The sequence below is a fragment of the Castor canadensis genome, chromosome 7 (assembly GCF_047511655.1).
Source record: "Castor canadensis chromosome 7, mCasCan1.hap1v2, whole genome shotgun sequence".
Taxonomy (NCBI): domain Eukaryota; kingdom Metazoa; phylum Chordata; class Mammalia; order Rodentia; family Castoridae; genus Castor; species Castor canadensis.
In genome coordinates this window covers 162105956-162122805 of record NC_133392.1, presented here as the reverse complement: position 1 = coordinate 162122805, position 16850 = coordinate 162105956, and the positions used below count along the sequence as shown (strand labels likewise).

General features: G+C 53.5%; 1 protein-coding gene across 4 annotated transcripts in view; it reads left to right on the top strand.

Moving 5' to 3' along the window:
• Prkcz (protein kinase C zeta) overlaps positions 1–16850 on the top strand; it is a 110679-nt gene that overhangs the window by 90966 nt on the left and 2863 nt on the right. For all 4 annotated transcript variants that reach the window (XM_020171441.2, XM_020171440.2, XM_074081569.1 and 1 more), the window contains 6 exons: positions 6842–6928; positions 8565–8700; positions 8910–8997; positions 10066–10185; positions 11049–11128; positions 11517–11606. In XM_020171441.2, coding sequence (XP_020027030.1) covers positions 6842–6928; positions 8565–8700; positions 8910–8997; positions 10066–10185; positions 11049–11128; positions 11517–11606 — 601 coding nt within the window. The remainder of the gene's footprint in view (positions 1–6841; positions 6929–8564; positions 8701–8909; positions 8998–10065; positions 10186–11048; positions 11129–11516; positions 11607–16850) is intronic.

Below are 16850 nucleotides of genomic sequence, written 5' to 3'. Positions count from 1 at the left end.
GGTTTCCACGTGAACTTGGTGATTATAAAAGAGGCCTCTGAGTGGGGGAAAAAATAAGGATTTCTTTCTTTCCTCCCCAAATCCTGTGGTGCCTATTTTGGTCAGTCCTGCTGTGTGTTCATGGGGCAGGCACATGGATTCCTGATCACACAGGAATTCTGATTTCATACGTGTGTACACGTGCCATGAACAAGGACTGTGGTGTTCTTAATACAAAATAAGGATATGAGTCAGGCATTGGTGGCTCATACCTGTAATCCTAGCTACTTGGGAGGCTGAGAGTGGGAGGGTCAAGGTTCGAGGCCAGCCCAGGGAAATAGTTTATGACACCCCATCTCCAAAATAATCAGAGCAAAATGGACTGGAGGTGTGGCCTGAGTGGTAGAATGCCTGCTTTGTAAGCGTGAGACCTTGAGTTCAAACCCCAGTCCTACCAAACACACACACACACACACACCCCAAAATAAACCTGTGCTTTATGGGGAACACACACCCCATCTACAGATGCCCCATGTAGCCAGAATTAAAACTGGGTACAGAATCTCCAAAACAGAGAAACCACTTCAGTTTAAGCTATTCCAGGACAAACAGGCGGCATAACGATTGTACCAAAATGACCACTTCTAAGCCCCCAGTGCCCCCCATAGGTTAGACTGGGGTGCTGCCACTTAGATAAACAGCTGTTACACAGCTGCCCCCATGTTGCTTAGCAGCAGACTGTGGGCTTAGCACGACAAGGCCTTGGGTTTGATCCCCAGCACCAAAAAATGAAAAAAAAATTGCTGTCCTGATGGTGTCCACCGTCAGTTTTCACTCACTCACGTATGTGAGGTTGCTTTTGCTCCTTAAGAAGCCCATTTGTCCGTGCAGGGCCTCCCAGGCACAGCCCAACTCAGACACTGGCATGAATTGCCCTGGCTCGAAATGGTCTATAGGTATTAATGCCTCTTTTTCTAGCACTGTTCCTTTTTCGGTGGTACTGGGGTTTGAACTCAGGGTCTCACACTTCCCAGTCAGGTGCTCCACCACTTAAGCCACTCCCCCAGCCCAGCAGTGTTCTTTGTGTGTTGTTCTTTATAAATTACACTTTGAAACCTGCCCGTGGCTCTGAAGGAGGAGGCACCTTTCCTCTCAGGCAGGCAAGGACTTGCCTGGAGTCAGTCACGGGGGCATCAGGACAGACCCCAGAGAGCAGAGGGCTGGGCACCCAGCTGGAGCAACTGATGCAGGGTTACTGCACTGAGAGGAGGGGCCAGAGCGACAGGGGACGTGAACATCAGCAGAGAACACATAATGGGGAAGGAGGAAGTGAGACAGAGGCTACACTGGTGTCCAGGAGCTACGGGGGAGGGTGGTGGAAGATCAGGCTCTGGAGTGAGGATCAGGTTGCAGACATGGATGCCTGAGGGACACCTGGCCTGTGCTTTCGAGCAGAGGGGAGGAGACCACATGTGGCCTGGTGCCCCCCTGTCTCCGAGAGCAAGGCAAGGCAGCCCGACAACCCTTGGGGTCGGATGTGGCAAGCACCTGGCATGAGAGGTGGACGAGCCGGGAGGTGAGGTCAGCAGGGTAAGAACCAGGGAGAGTGAGAGGTAAATGGAGCCAGCTGAGGAGGCGACATCGTGAGGTGAGGGGTTCAGCGCCCCGTAGCCAGGACACCAGAAATGGCGATGTGCTTGCCAGAACGTGAGCGCTGAGGGAGGTGCTCGTCCTGGAGAAGGTGAGTCAGGCTCCGTCAGACCCTTGCTTGCTGGCATCACGCCGAGAGCCCAGAATGGAAAGAGCAGACTGAGAGTGGCAGCGTGGAGCCCAGCGTGGGAGCTGTGTCATCCTTCCCTCTGACAGCCGTGACGTCTCAGACTTGGCTCACTCTCGTCAAGAACGCCTTACATGGTTGCACTGCAGCCCCAAATCCTCATGTTCCAGAGCAAAACAGCTCCGGCTAGGGGACAGGCCTGGCAAGGTGTCCATGGGGGAAGGGATGCTTCTGGGACGGTGAACCATGGCCGCCACTATGACTCTGTCTTCTGGGCTGACTTCTTGGCCACTTCTGCTGCTCCTTCCCCCTTGAAGGGCTGTTGTCTGTGTGGCCTTCTGCTGGGAGGTAGAGACACCTGGAAATAAGGTTTCTGGGCTCTGGATTCACCCACATTGTCTGATGTCAGGTCTTGTTAGCCAGTAGCTGTGTGATCCTGGGAAGGTTATTTAACCTTCAGTTTCTCCATCATAACATAGGGAAACAGTAGCAAATGAGTCAATACTTAGAGTAGTTCCTGACATTTGGTGAGGACTCTAAAAGCTATTCGAAAAATTTTTTTCGTGGTACTAGGGTTTGAATTCAGGGCCTCATGCTTGCTAGGCTGGTGCTCTACCCCCAGCCCTTTTTGTTGTTTTTGTTGTTGTTAGGTCAGTAGAATATCGTGCTTTTCCTCGGGGCTGGCCTGGACCACCATCCCTCATAGCTGGGATGACAGGTGTACACCACCATGCCCAATTCATTGGTTGTGAAATGGGATCTCACTATTTGCATGGGCTGGCCTCAAACTGTGAACCTCCCAATCTCAGCCTCCCAAGTAGCTGGGATTACAAGTGTGAGCCAGCACTCCAAACAAAAGCTATTATTTTTGTTGTCACTCTTTATACTTAGGGTTGGTGTGGTGAGATAGCTAACATAGCCATGTGTCTCTAAACCGTTGTTAGATGATTACGTCCTATGACCATCGTAGAGTGCTTACACAAATTAGGTTATGGGATCAGTAGATAAACGCCTGCCTAGCAAGCCTGAGGCCCTGAGTTCAATCTCCAGTACCACCAAAAAAAAAAAAAAAAAAAGTGCATGGCTGTATTCCAATAAAACTTTATTTACAAACACAGATGGTTCTGCCTTGACCAGCACCAGGTTCATGTCATTACTTCTTGATTCTCAGCATACATTTTTCCCTCTGGGTCTAAGTAGGGGCTCAGCATCTAGTTTTCTGGGGGAAGCAGCCTGACTAGGTTAAGCTGTGCCCAGCCTTACAAATTCTCTTTTCTCTGAGGACTCGGGAGCCCCCTCCTATGCCTGGGTTACCCTGACCTACAGGGCTCCCTCCCTCCCTGCCCTGCTCTGGCCCTGGAGATCCCTCAGAGGCCTCCTGTTTCCCAGGTTGCTCTCTGGGTGATGACGGTGGGTAAGAACAAGATGTACTTGCTTCTTTCTTCTTGTGGTGTGGCCTCAGTGCAGATGGGCGGGATGTGGGGGAGTCTGGTTTCTGGGGTGTGGAGGGGCCCTGCCAGGCCTTCACCAGCCTATGCTTCTCGGCCTTGGGGTTTGGTGTGGCTGAGGGGTCTGAGGGTTAAGTGACAAGCTCCTGGGTATGAGTCTGGTGGGTGTTGACCAGGTCCTGACAGGAAGAATCCTAGACTCTGAATTATCCTGCAGGAGGCACCCGCTGGCCAGCTTTTCTAACACTGCAGATGGGTCCGAGTGGCTGTCCTAGGGGAATTCTGCTCCAAAGAAGCGTCGAAAGTGGTACTAGGGTTTTATCCATAGACCGCAGAAAATTCCTTAGGTTCACAGACTCAGTTAACTCTGGAGGCAGAAATCAAGAGAACCAAGGTTCAAGGCCAGCCCTCATCTCAGTCAATAAACGGGTGTTGTGATGCCGTGCCTGTCATTCCAGCTATGCAGGAAGCTTAAGTGGGAGGATTTGGTCCAGGCCAACTGGGGCACAAACACAAGACCTACCTAAAAAACAGCTAAAGCAAGAAGGACTGGCGGCGTGTGGCTCAAGCGGTAGAGAGCTCCTCACCAAGCATGCGGCCCTGAGTTCAAACTCCCTTCCCACCAAATGGGGTGGCTGAAACAGGAGAGTCACTGGTTCAAGGCCTGTCTCAAATAAAGCTACTGGGAAGTTGGGAATCCAAAAGATAGCGGTTTTAAGTCAGCCTGGACAAAAAGTTAGCAAGACCCCATCACAACCTAAACCAGGCGTGGTGGTGCACATCTGTCATCCCAGCTACTCAGGAGGCCACAGGTAAGAGGATTTCAGTCCAGACTGGACCAAGCAAAAACACTAGACCCTATTCGAAAAAAACAAAACTAAAGCAAAACGGGCCGAAGGTGTGGCTCAAATGGTAATTGCCTGCACAAAGCCCTGAGTTCAAACCCTACTCATTATTGCCAGAAAAATTAAAAATCCCTGGTACAGAAGTGGCACGTGTAGGAAATTCCCATGATGGCCTTTTTCACGATGGCCCCTCTCTGGACGGAAGGAGCCACCTTTGCTCTGCTTTTGTGGGGTTGTTAATGTCCCCTGAAAGTTTTCCAGCCTCCTGAGACCTTGTCTGAGACATGAGTGACTCTGTTCAGGTTCGTGTATGGCTTCTCACCTTACTGAGGTTGAAGTGGGCCTGCCAGAGGCTGTGGCACCTTTGGACCAGGTGCAGCACCTCCCTGATGGTGGCATGACGGGAAGTGGCCCCACTGCATACGTAATTCCTGGGAGTTGTGAAAAATATCAGTCCTGTGCTTTGAAGTAGTGGGAGATGTTTTGAATCAATACTTTCTTATAAAACCTGATTCACTTTTAGGTTTAGGCATCTCCTGGGGTCAGACAACTTTCACAGAAGTCACAGGAGCTTTGCAGATGAGGTTATCAAGGGAGCTGGCACTTGGAGGTGCTTAGCGTCCTTCCCAATGGTGGGGAGAACCATGACGGCTGTTATTTTCTTCTTGTCTACACCAGCTATGGGCCTGCTTTCTCTGCAGAGGCCAGATAGAAAACATCGTTGCCTCTGTGCAACTGTGACACAAATGCAGCCTCAGCCAATGCACAGGTAGCCCAACCTCCACGTGCTCCCGTCTGCTCCATGGGTTTTCTTCTGTAGATCCAACGATGCGGATTAAAAATACTAGGGAGGGGGGATTCCACCAGTTCTGAACGTGCACTGACTCTTGTGTGGTGCTGGGGATGGAACTCAAGGCTCCATGAATGCTAGGCAAGCGCTCTGAGCTACCTTGAACTGTCCATGTACCATGTACCCCAGTCCCATATACTAACTTTTTTTCTTGTCATTATTCCCTAATCAGTTGTATTAGGTGTTATAAGTCATTTAGAGATGATTTCTGGAGAGGAGTAAGTGCTTGTGGTCTGTGGAAATACTTGGCCATTTTTTATAAGGAACTTGAATTGAACAGCTGAAGATTTTGGGTATTGCAGGGGGTCCTGGAGCCAGTCCTGGTGGACCCAAGGTCGACTGTAGGAATGAATGTGGCTCTATTCCAATAAAACTTGATTGACAAAACGGGAGGCAGTGGACCAAAGAATCCCTGCAGACCAGGGGCAAAGCTAGTGCAGAATTTCCAAGCATATCCCTTGAGGGTCAGAGAAATGAATGAAAGGGAAGTCAAGAATTGTCCCCAGCCCCCAAACACACACTGGGTTTTCCTTCAGGGGCCTAGTGGTGACTCACCAAGTGGAAATCCTGGCTCCACACCCAGTGCTGAAGGCTTTATCTTTTTCTTTGATGTTTTGCATATTTAGGAGTTGTTTCCAGCCTAAATATGTAATCAGAAACTTCACGGGTGATTTGCACTGGTGAGCTCGCTCTGGCCTCCCTGGCTTCCTGCGGGAGCTGGCAGAGGCGGGGAGCAGCGTGCACCCACCTGCCATGGATTCATGAATTAGTCAGTCGGGCTCCATCTGGCATGCAGAGAGCTGGTGTAGGAGCTGGAGAAGTGAATGGATTTGCTTGATCCACGGTGCCTGTGAGCATCTACTATGAAGAGGCAGGGACCCCTGGGTAGCAAGAGATGACCCATGGGGCCTTCCACAGGGTGTGTCTGGGAAATCCTGTGTGAAGGGCTCGTGCTGTAGAGACCATGGGTCATAAACTCACACAATCACAGTGAAGAAACTCAGACACCACCCTTCCACATGACCCCAGCTGCGTCTCCACTGCCCACTTGGATGGCTGGTATCATCTCAGATTCATGACCACCTCCTGCGGGCCTGCTGTATTGTCCCCACACTGGGCATGTCTGGGCCCTAGACGCCAGGAGTCTGGTGTCCCACTCACTGTTTTCTGTCTTCCCTGGTGCCGGCCCACCTACAGATCTGGTCAGCTCTGCCTTGGCCCCTGGGCATGTCTGTTCCCTGGGCCTCCTGCTTTCCCCTCCCTGAGGCCCATGCAGACACAGCACTTAGAGAGATCCTGGCCCCACCAAGTCATCCACCCCATTTCCCTACCTACCTCTATACCTGGCCGTGCCAACTACAGCCATGTGCTCTCCCCTGATCCCATGCTCCATCCAGGCCTGTGTGCCTAGTCCCCACCCCAACAGGCCTCTGGCCACTGCCCCACCTTATCTTAACCTTTTTACCCTGACACAGGCCTGGCACTGTTAGCAGCACAAATAGAGATGAAATGATGAATGAATGGACATGTGTCTGTTTTCTTTTCCAAGTCCAAGTTTACCTTGAAGTCTAATGAGTTACACCTACCAGCAGACCTGGTCTTGGACACCAGAGAGCAGGTGTTGGACCCAATAATTGTGCCCCACTACCCAGACCTGGGGCTCCGCCTCAGCCTCCCTTTCTCCCTGGGCTGTTCTTCCTATTGATCCAGGAGCCACTCGGGTAACCCCCCGTCCCCAGTTATCTACTCACTTTGGCCATTTTAGAGCTGATGGAGGAGGTGACAGGGCAGCACTTAAGGGCACCTCTGCTTGCTACTAAAAGTAACCTTCCTGCCAGGTTCTGCTGGCTAAGGCGGCTGTGGTTGGGCTGTTGTCTAACATCAGGTTGACATGCGCCAGGAGGTGATTTCAGCTCCTTGATTGCCCCTCTCTCCTACTCAGGTTGTTCCTGGTAATAGAGTACGTCAACGGGGGGGACCTCATGTTCCACATGCAGAGACAGAGGAAGCTTCCAGAGGAGCACGCCAGGTGGGTGCCGGGTGGGGCTGAGCCACGTGGAGGGGCAGCATGGGGACTTTCCCCAGGAAGTCAGTAGTGAGTTGAAAGGAAGGAGACAGGCTTGGGGAGAAAATGGCAAAGACAGTGTGACCTTCTCCCACAGTGTGACACATTCCAAAGTGTCTTGGGAGTAGAGGACTTGGGAGCTCTTCTGAGTGACAGGACCCCCAGGTCTACCCACCACCTGGCCCTCTGAACAGAAGTCCACCCACTCCAGAAGGAAGGCTTCCTGGGCTGTCATCTTGGTTTTGTGGGGGTTTTTGTTGTTGTTGTTTTGGGTGGTACTGGGGTTTGAACTCAGGGCCTACACCTTGAGCCACTCCACCAGCCCTTTTGCGTGTGTGTGTGTGTGAAGGGTTTTTTCAAGATGGGGTCTCATGAACTATTTGCCCAGGCTGGCTTCAAACTGCAATCCTCCTGCTCTCTGCCTCCTGAGTAGCTAGGATTACAGGCGTGAGCCACCAGCGCCCAGCTGGTTTTGTCTTTTCTGTTTCCAAACTGAGGGAGGAACTACCTGAGTAGGAACGTGTCACAGGCATGGACTTAGCACCAGAAGAAAATCCCTACTGTTTCTTCTCACTGTTTCTGGGCTGCCGCTGTCTGTCTAGGAGCTGCCCAGGCCTCCAAGAAAGGGCAGGAAGTGGACTTCAACTCCATCACCCCTTCCTGTTTTCCATGGCTTTCTCTTTTCCTCTTTTCTTCACCTAAAAAAACCATGAAGTTCTGTGAGTCACTTTGGATCCTTTTGGGGAAGGTGGGCAACAAGTCAAGCATAACACAGTGCCCACTCCCTCTGTTTTTGTTTTTGTTTTTGTTTTTAACTGTGGTAAAATACGCACGACATGAAAGTTACCGTTTTAACTCTTTTCAAGTGTATAGTTCATTGTCACTCAGCGCACACACGTTGCTGTGCGGCTGTCACTGCCATCTACCCATGGAGCCTTTCATCTCCCCAAACCGAAACCATCCCCGCTAAATACTGACCCCCTCAGCCTGGGCCTCACAGAAGTGGACTCGCACAGTAGCTTCTTTGACGTTGCATGATGCCTTCATGGTTCATCCGTGTTGTAGCGTGTGCCCGAACGTCTTCACATTTAAAGGCTGAATAAATAAAAGTCCGCTGTGTGCGTGGACCGCGTTTCACTCGTGCGTTCTTCTGTCGGTGGACACGTGGAACAGCCCCACGTTTTAGCCACGTGTGTAACGCCGCTCTGTGTCGGCGTTACAGGTACTTGAGACTCTGCTTTTCGTTCTTTGGGGCAGAGGACACACGTGGAACGTGGCGATTCTCTCTTTCGTGTTTCGAAGAGCCTCCCTCCTGTCTCCCTCAGTGGCTGCGCCATTCCACGTTCACAGCCACGGTGCTCGGGGCTTCCAGTTTCCCCACATCTTCGTTGGCACCCGTCTTTGAGCTAGTGGGTGTGAGGCAGTACCTCACTGTGGGTGGGTCTGCATCTCCCTAATGACAAGCACTGCCCTGCTGGCCCCGTGCCCCTGACTCATCCCCGAGGGATGTGCTGAGCAGGCAGCTCAGGGCAGGGGCTCCGCCTGCACCGGCCAGGGGGCCCAGCTGCCTGCTGCTGACCACAGGATGTCTGTGCTCCAGGTTCTATGCTGCTGAGATCTGCATTGCTCTCAACTTCCTGCACGAGAGGGGGATCATCTACCGGGACCTGAAGCTGGACAATGTCCTGCTCGACGCTGACGGCCACATCAAGCTGACGGACTACGGCATGTGTAAGGTGAGCGGCTGGCCCCTTGCCCCTCACCTGCCCGCCCGTGATCTTCAGCAGAAATGCTGACAATCTGGACATGGCTCAATGGCGGGTTGGTGGCCGCACCACGGTGCTCCTGGCTGTGACCGTCTGAGTTGGTTTTCTGTGAGGCGCATCTGCCCACCTGGAGGGTCCTCTGTGCGAGGCTCGCCCTCCTGGTATCTCTGTCCCCACAGGAAGGTCTGGGCCCTGGTGACACGACGAGTACTTTCTGTGGAACCCCCAACTACATTGCCCCCGAAATCCTGCGGGGGGAGGAGTACGGTGAGTGTGCAGCCCTTGAGGCAGGTGTGGGGAGGGCCACCTCTGGAAGCCTGTTCTCCCCCACGCTGTCTCAGACCAGGAAGGAAAGAGGCAGACCAGCCCCTCCAAGGATCCAAGCAAGACTTCTGCTCCTCTTCCTTCTCTGGGCGGGAAACACAGTCAGAATAGCGTGCGTCTGCGTGCGCGGTGTGCACGCGTCATTTGGCTGCTGTGTGTTCGTGTATTGTGTAGCCTCCTGTGCACACTGTATGTGGTGTGCTGTGCCTGCAGGCTGACTGTTGCACGTGTGATCACGTGTGAACGTGTTGCACGTGTGTTCATGTGTTCGTGCACACCCACACGTGCTTTGCATCCTAGTGTTTCCAGTGCAGCATGTCATAAATGTGCCTTTGTGTATTTTCCCGGGCTTTCTTTGCCATAAAACGGAGGTGGGGCAGGCAGGGTGGGTGGGTTACCTTCAGCGATAACTGAGCTCCCAGAAGCTTCAAATGAAGTCCAGAGATCGGTGAACAGAAATCCAGGTTCTAGAATTCCTCCTGGTGGGGATTCTGTGGGTGACAAAGGCAGCGCCCTGAGGTGGCAGTTGGACTGTCTCACAGACTCGGGACAGCCAGCCCTGCAAGGCAGTATCTCCTGCTCCCTAAGACTCGTTCCCGACAAACTTACATTCCGAACATTAAAACCCTGAAACAGTGACTCGAGAAGAACTTACAGTAGAATACTGTGCTATCGCAGAGAAGGGGCTTTTGCAAACCTAGTTAAACAACTGCAGGAATGAGAGGACGCCTGGACCATTGTGTGTCTGTGTAGTAAAGATGCCCAGAGCTAGCACCCACTCCTGCAAAGCCTGCAATCCACAGTGCAGGTGGCTCCCAAGGAAACAGACACCCAGGGCAGTGGGCTCAGGAGAGGCCCAGCACCCCGGGGGATGGACACTGGCCCCTCCAGCTGGACAGTGCAGCCATCACTGTTGTGTGCATTCACCTTTGTGCTGACTGCACGTGTCAAGCAAACCAAAGGCAGCTTGCCCACGTGGTCACCACCTGATGGCTGCCTGCTCTCCCCCAGGGTTCAGCGTGGACTGGTGGGCGCTGGGCGTCCTCATGTTTGAGATGATGGCTGGACGTTCCCCCTTCGACATCATCACCGACAACCCTGACATGAACACAGAGGATTACCTTTTCCAAGGTTCGTGGCCCCATGTGCCCGGCTCCTTCCTTTCCTCCAGATGTTCTCTTTTCATTCCTTTGCAAAGGCAAGGATGGAGGAGTCCCTGTGGCTGTGCCTCAAAAGCACACGTGGAACCACTCCTCTGGCAGTGGCTTCCAGGGTCCTGCAAGTGAGGGGACGGCCATAGGGTAGGGTGACTGCAGTTCTTGTCCAGGGTCACCTGGAAAGAGAATTAGCTCAAACTCCCTTCTGCCTCAGTCAGGCATCCTGGTCAAGTTAGTCGCCATTGTGTGTAGGGACCAGGCTGTCCCTTGGCGCCCTCTGGTGGCCAGTTTGCAGAGTCCTCCACGTGCCCTGAAAGGGTTGGGGGAGTTTCCTGACATGGTTGTTCAACCATGCCCACCTAGAGTTCCCAGATGAACCCAACGTGGTCTCTAGGGTAGGAAGAGGCTTTAGGGCTACAACCCTGAGCACCTAAGGCTCCTACTCTGTTGGGTGCTGGTGGCTTAAACCTGTAATCCTAGCTACTCAGGAGGCAGAGATCAGGAGGATCACAGTTCAAAGCCAACCTGGGCAAAATAGATCATGATACCCTATCTCAAAAAACCCTTCACAGAAAAGGGCTGGTGGAGTGACTCAAGGTGTAGGCCCTGAGTTCAAACCCCAGTCCCCAGTACTGCAAAAAAAAGAAAGGAAGAAAGAAATGGGATTCAAACCCAGAGTGGTGGTACACAGCTATAGTCCCAGCACTGGGGAAGCTGAGGTGTAAGGATTGCAACTCCAAGGCCAACCTGTACTACATAGCAAGACCAGGTCTCAAAGGACAACAGGAGCTCTGCAGGCTGTAGGACAGCATCCTCACCCCGCCCCCGCCTTTGCAGTTATCCTGGAGAAGCCTATCCGGATTCCGCGGTTCCTCTCCGTCAAAGCCTCGCACGTCCTGAAAGGATTTTTAAATAAGGTACGCCCTGGCCGTGGTGACAGTGTCCCCTTTGGCTGCCACCTGGCTCCAAGTCACCCTGGGGATGGGTGGGCAAGCTTAGCACCAGCTGCCAGATGTCTGGTATGCAGGTTTGGGTTTCTGCTTTGCATCCTGTGAGTGCTCAGTTTGCATTCATAGTTAACAAAATCAAACAACAAGAATTATGCCCCAGGGAGACGGGAAGAAGATGCCTGACCCCGCATAGGAGAGAATCCCAGCGGGGAAGGGTGGACTCTCAGCTGGGCATGAGAGCAGCTGTAGGCACCTTGCCCTGGTTGGGGGGAGCTGGTCTCCCTGTTGGGCACTAGCTGAATTGGGAACTTTTGAGGGGGGCTGACTTGTCCTTTTCTGAATTCTGGCCCCCCAGGACCCCAAAGAGAGGCTTGGTTGCCGGCCACAGACTGGGTTTTCCGACATCAAGTCCCACGCCTTCTTCCGAAGCATAGACTGGGACCTGGTAAGGCCTTGAGGGACCTTCACAGCACACTCACACCACTGCTGACACCTACAGGGAGGTGGGACCTTCACACCACCCTAATCCCACTGTTGACACCCTACGGGCTGGTGGAACCTTCACAGGCAGGGCGGGTGGCAGGGCTCCTCTGCTTGTCGCTGGCCCATGGTGTGGATTGTGTGGTCACTCACACACACGGAGAACAAGGACCCAGCGAGCTCTGGATGGTGCTTCCTGGCAGCCTTGGCCAGGTGCTGGCAGGGCTTCTGTGTGGAGGTGGGTTGCTGGGTCTGGGGTCTGGCCCAGAAGGGCATTTTCTTTGGTGTTGTGGTTGGTTTTCACAAGCTGCCTGGTGGGCTGCGGGCATAGCTGAAGTGACAGAACACCTGCTCTGTTCAAACCCCGTACTGCCAAGGGGAAAAAAAAAGAATTCAAAGCTGCCTGATCTCAGTCTGTTAATTACCAGTTATTGGACAGGGCAGCAAGTGCAGAGTTCAAGGTTTCCACTTCAGTCTGTTCCTGCTATTAGAGGAAATTTTAATCTAAGTAATTTCACAATATACAAACACTCAGAGAGGTTTTTTTGTTTTTTTTGAGACGGGGTCTCCCTGTGTTGCGCTGGCTACTGGCCTCAAACTTGTGATCCTCCTGCTGCTTCAGCATCCTGACTGCTGAGATTACAGGCATACCCCACCACCCCAGCTAAATAATGGTCTTTTGAGGATAGACAGCTTAAAAAAGATTAGACAGCTGTCCTGGTACCAGTGGCTCATCCCTGTGATAATAGCTACAGGAGACTGAGATCAAGAGGATCGCAATTCAAGGCCAACCCGGGCAAATAGTCTGTGTGAGATCTCCATCTCCAAGAAATAACCAAAGCAAAAAGGATTGGATTTCAGGTATAGCTAGAATAGTAGAGTCCCTCCTTTGCAAGCACAAAGCCCTGAGTTCAAACCCAGGCCCACAAAAAAAAAAAAGTATAGACAGCTCATTGAGTAAATTGGGGGGGGTGATGGAAAGACTGGGGTTTGAACTCAGGGCTTGACCCTTGCAAAATAGGTTCTTTACAGCTTGAGCCACACCTCCAGTCCATTTTGCTCTAGTTATTTTGGAGATGGGATCTGGGTAACTATCTGCCCAGGCTGGCCTTGAACCTTGATCCTCCCAATCTCAGCCTCCCAAGTAGCTAGAATTACAGGCATGAGCCACCAGTGCCCAGCTTCACTGAGGAAATTTTGAACTTTCCCAGCACTAGGGAAGTAGATGCCTCCTACCCCAACCCTACCCTGGCCTTTCCACACAGCCTGTGGCCAGCACTGATGTCCATTCCCCGTCCCCATGGTCAGAGTAGATTGTCAGCCAGGCGCCAGTGGCACACGCCTGTAATCCCAGCTACTCAAGAAGCAGAGGTCAGGAGGATCGCTGTTCAAAGCCAGCCCTGGCAAATAGTTCATGAGACCTTATCTTGAAAAAAAACCTTCACAAAAAAAGGTCTGGTGGAGTGGCTCAAGTTATAGGCCCTGAGTTCAAGCCCCAGTACCACAAAAAATAAATAAATAAATAAAAAATAAAACAGAGCAGGTTGTTGTCCACATGGCTGGCCAGTTCCTTTGGTCTGATCTGTGGGTCCTGGGAAGAGGTGGCTGTGTCATCGTGACCAGAATGAGCTGTCCCCTCCCTTGGTGCTCAGATGCAGGTATGCTGAAACAATTCTCTGAGCACTGGCACTTTTTAATTTTATTATTCTGGCAGCAGAAGAGAGGAGCATTCAGGTTCGACTTCTGACTGGGGCCAGTGATGGCAGCTTCAGCTGTCTCAACCCCTGCACGGCCCTCACTAACACTCCCCGATCCTTGTACCGACCTGGCTGAGCCACGGCAGGCACTCGGTGGGGTGTGTGGAGAACCCCACATTGTCCGTCCCAACCACCTCCCACTGTCCTATTCAGCTCAAGCTCCTCTCCACCCCCAACCTCCCCCACCCCTGTACCTGCCACACTTGGGGCCCGGCCCCATCTGAGCCAGCAGGGCCCAAATCCCTCTCCACCTGGGTTCTGGGCTCCAGAGTTCATTCTGTAGCATTGCCCTGCACTCACCAGGCCCAAATCTGGTCTCTGAACCTCTGCTGTATCACCATGAGTGGATGGGGGTGACATGACATCTTACTCTCTTACAAACACTGGCTAATCTAAGCCCAGGCCTGACCGTGACCAGGCTGGAGAGGTCAGGAGAGGCTGGGAGACTCGGGTTTGGGGGAGGTCGGCATCTCTGGCACACACAGTAGGGAGCCAAGCAGCCGTCACCACAGGCCACCTCAGACCTGTTCATCACCCATGCAGAAGATTCTCAATCCTCAGCAGTCACCCCTACTTCCTTCCCCCACCCCAGCAATGCCTATCTGTGCTGTACCTCTGAATTTGCCAGAAATGGCCCTGTTCAGTAGTGGACCTATGTGTCAGACTCCTCTCACTCAGGGAGACATGCTCGGGGATTGTCCAAGATGCAGTGACACCATGCTCATTCCTTTTTGTGGCCGCATGACATTCCGCCATGTGGATGGACCAAGTTGTGTCTGTCCACTCATCAGCTCACTGATGGCCTTTTCCGCCTTTGGGCTGCTGTGACCCCAGCTGCTCCTGTCTGCTTGGATGTGTGTCTCCAGTTCTCTTGGGCATGTGTCCCAGGATGAACCTCAGAGCAGGTGGTCTGAACCCAGTGCCTCTCAGGGCCCTGGAGTGCTGTGCAGCGCTCTGCCGGTCACAGTGGACACTGCTTCGGGCTCTCCCTCAAATGGGATGCACAGAGTCTGGGGTCCAGTTAGTGGCCTCAGGGTACTTCTTTCTCATGCATGTCTGGTACTGTGAGGAAATAGGTGGGATGGGTAGCAAAAGGACACAGTCTCCAGGGGTAGACTGGGAAGGGTCCCTAACCCCAGGCCTGTCCCCCAAGCTGACCCTGCCTGCACTTCAGGACAAGTATACCTGCTAGTAGACATCACAGGGGCATCTGCCTGTACAGATAGGGGCAGTGGGGACAGCCAAGCACCTGTAACCCAAGCCTCTGGGGATTTGCTGACCAGAGGAGGTGCTTGCTCATGGAGCCCAGTGTCTCTGGAATGGCTGGTTTGTAGGTGGCGCCACTAGGACCAGCAGGTGACCAGAAGCAGGGGCAGGAACCTGTCTTCACTACAGCCCCAACTTCTCTGCAGCACTGGAGGGCCAGCACTGTCCTCCAGCAGTCTGTCATTAGGTCCTCCAGGGGTCACCCTGAATCCTGGATGCAATGGGGCATAGGGCAGTGATGAGTTCAGGCGGGTGTAACAGTGGCTGCCTTGCTGGGGGGGTGGGCTAGATCCCAGAATTTCTGCTCCAGACTAGCCCAGAGGGAGGGTCCTGACCAGCAGGAGGCCTTTGAGTAACCAGGGACTGCTAGGACCAGAGACACAGGTGGACTCACTTCTGAGAGTGAAGCTATAGGGGCAGGAGGTCTCCCACCTATGACACTGGCCAGCGTGGGCCCCGTCTGCCCATGGCTAGCCATCTCTAATGGGGCCCTGTGGGGCCAGGACCAGGGCCCCTAAGCCTCCTCACTTTGCCAGCCATGAAGGAGCAGCCACCTGAGAACTGGCACTTGGGGGTCTTCCCCAGGCTTTGGCCATCTGCTCCTCTCCTGGCCTCTCAGGCTGCCCCAGAGAAGGGTGGAAGGGTGTCTGAGGAGGGACCAGCTGGGCTCAGTGGCACAGACAGGGCCTGGGAGGGGGCTGCCTTCCTGCCCCTCCTTGGGAGGCTAGGTGGTGAGCATATCTGAGGTGCTCATGGGACCCCTCATGGGCTGCATCCTGGCCTACGCTAACCCTCAGCCTCTACCACTGTTCTGAATCTTCACCCAGAGTTGGATGTTAACTTGAAGGCCGTGGGGAAGTTACTGGACACAGTCTCAGGCAGAGCTTAGAGTGTCCAGTGGATTGGAAGGAATGGTGAAGTCCTGGCCAGGCTGTCTCTGTGCCCCAGGCCCTCCCGGCCCAGCACTGCGCAGGGGCTTGGTAATGCCTGTGGGAACCCTAAGATGGGTATCATGAATCTCAAGAGGCTGGGATTGGAAGTGGTGGGGTTTTCCTACAGTCCCAAGTCGATGCGAGCTGGGAAGGCTGAGCTGGCTACCTGGACGTCCTCCCCACCTGCTGCCAAACCTGTCCAGCTCCAGGTTACTGGCAGGCACCTCAGTCACCCTGTGGATTGAAACAGCCTCATGACCACTGTTTCCCGTGACATCACTGCCTGCCAGTGGGAACTAGGGGAGAGCAGGGTTCTGCATCTAAGTGACAGGAACGTAATGGTCTTCCACACCCTTTTCCCCGCCAATGAAATGGACACACAGCTCCCACAGGAGGGCTTCAGAGGAAAAACCAAGTAGGCTTTGCACCATGAAGCCTGGTTTCCCCAAGCTACCTGGTGAAGAGAGATGGGTATATTCCTGGTTGTGGCCCTTATCGTGCAAAGGGCCTGTGGCAGAAAGATGCACGACAGGCCAAGGGGCAGCATTAGCTTGGTGCAGGATGGCCCCAGCAAGAAGGCTCAGGCCTGAAGCCAGGACAGACAGGTGTTGGAGGCAGTTGTGGAGAACATGGCCAAGTGACCTCATCAGAAATGAGGTTACAGCTGACAGCAGCCCCAGGCCCACCACCCCTCACCTTGAGGGGAATGACCAGGCCTTGAAGCCCAGCAGACAGTCACTCTCACTACACAGGTCCAACCTGTGCAACCATAAAACTGACAGCCAGAGTATACAGAAGGTGGGTGGTAGCAGCACCTCCGTGGGCCCTCTGAGTTTTTCTGTGTCTTGGACACCAGGAGCCTGAGTGGCCAGAGATGCTCCATACTCTGGTCCTTACCCAAGGTTCAGGGCCAGTCTCAGGCCTCCCCTCCCACAGCAGCACTGGACTCAGCTCCCAAACATCCCCACCTGACCTGCCAGTGTGTTCAGAGACCTGCTGTGACCCAGCTCAGCACTGGCCTTTTCCCCTTGGCCAGGTCTTGGCCTTGACACCTCTGCCTGTCACATACCTGATGCTCACCCCAGGCCTCCTAGTCCTGGGTGCTCCTCCCAGTCCCCACCCTGGCATTTCACTCAGTCCCACTAGCTCCTGCTCTGGTCCTGCTCTGTTCAGGGACCTCCTGCCTCGTCTTCCCCAGTCCTTCCACCCAGGCTTCTTGGAGCCCCTCCCTGGTCCCCAGCATTAACAGGCACA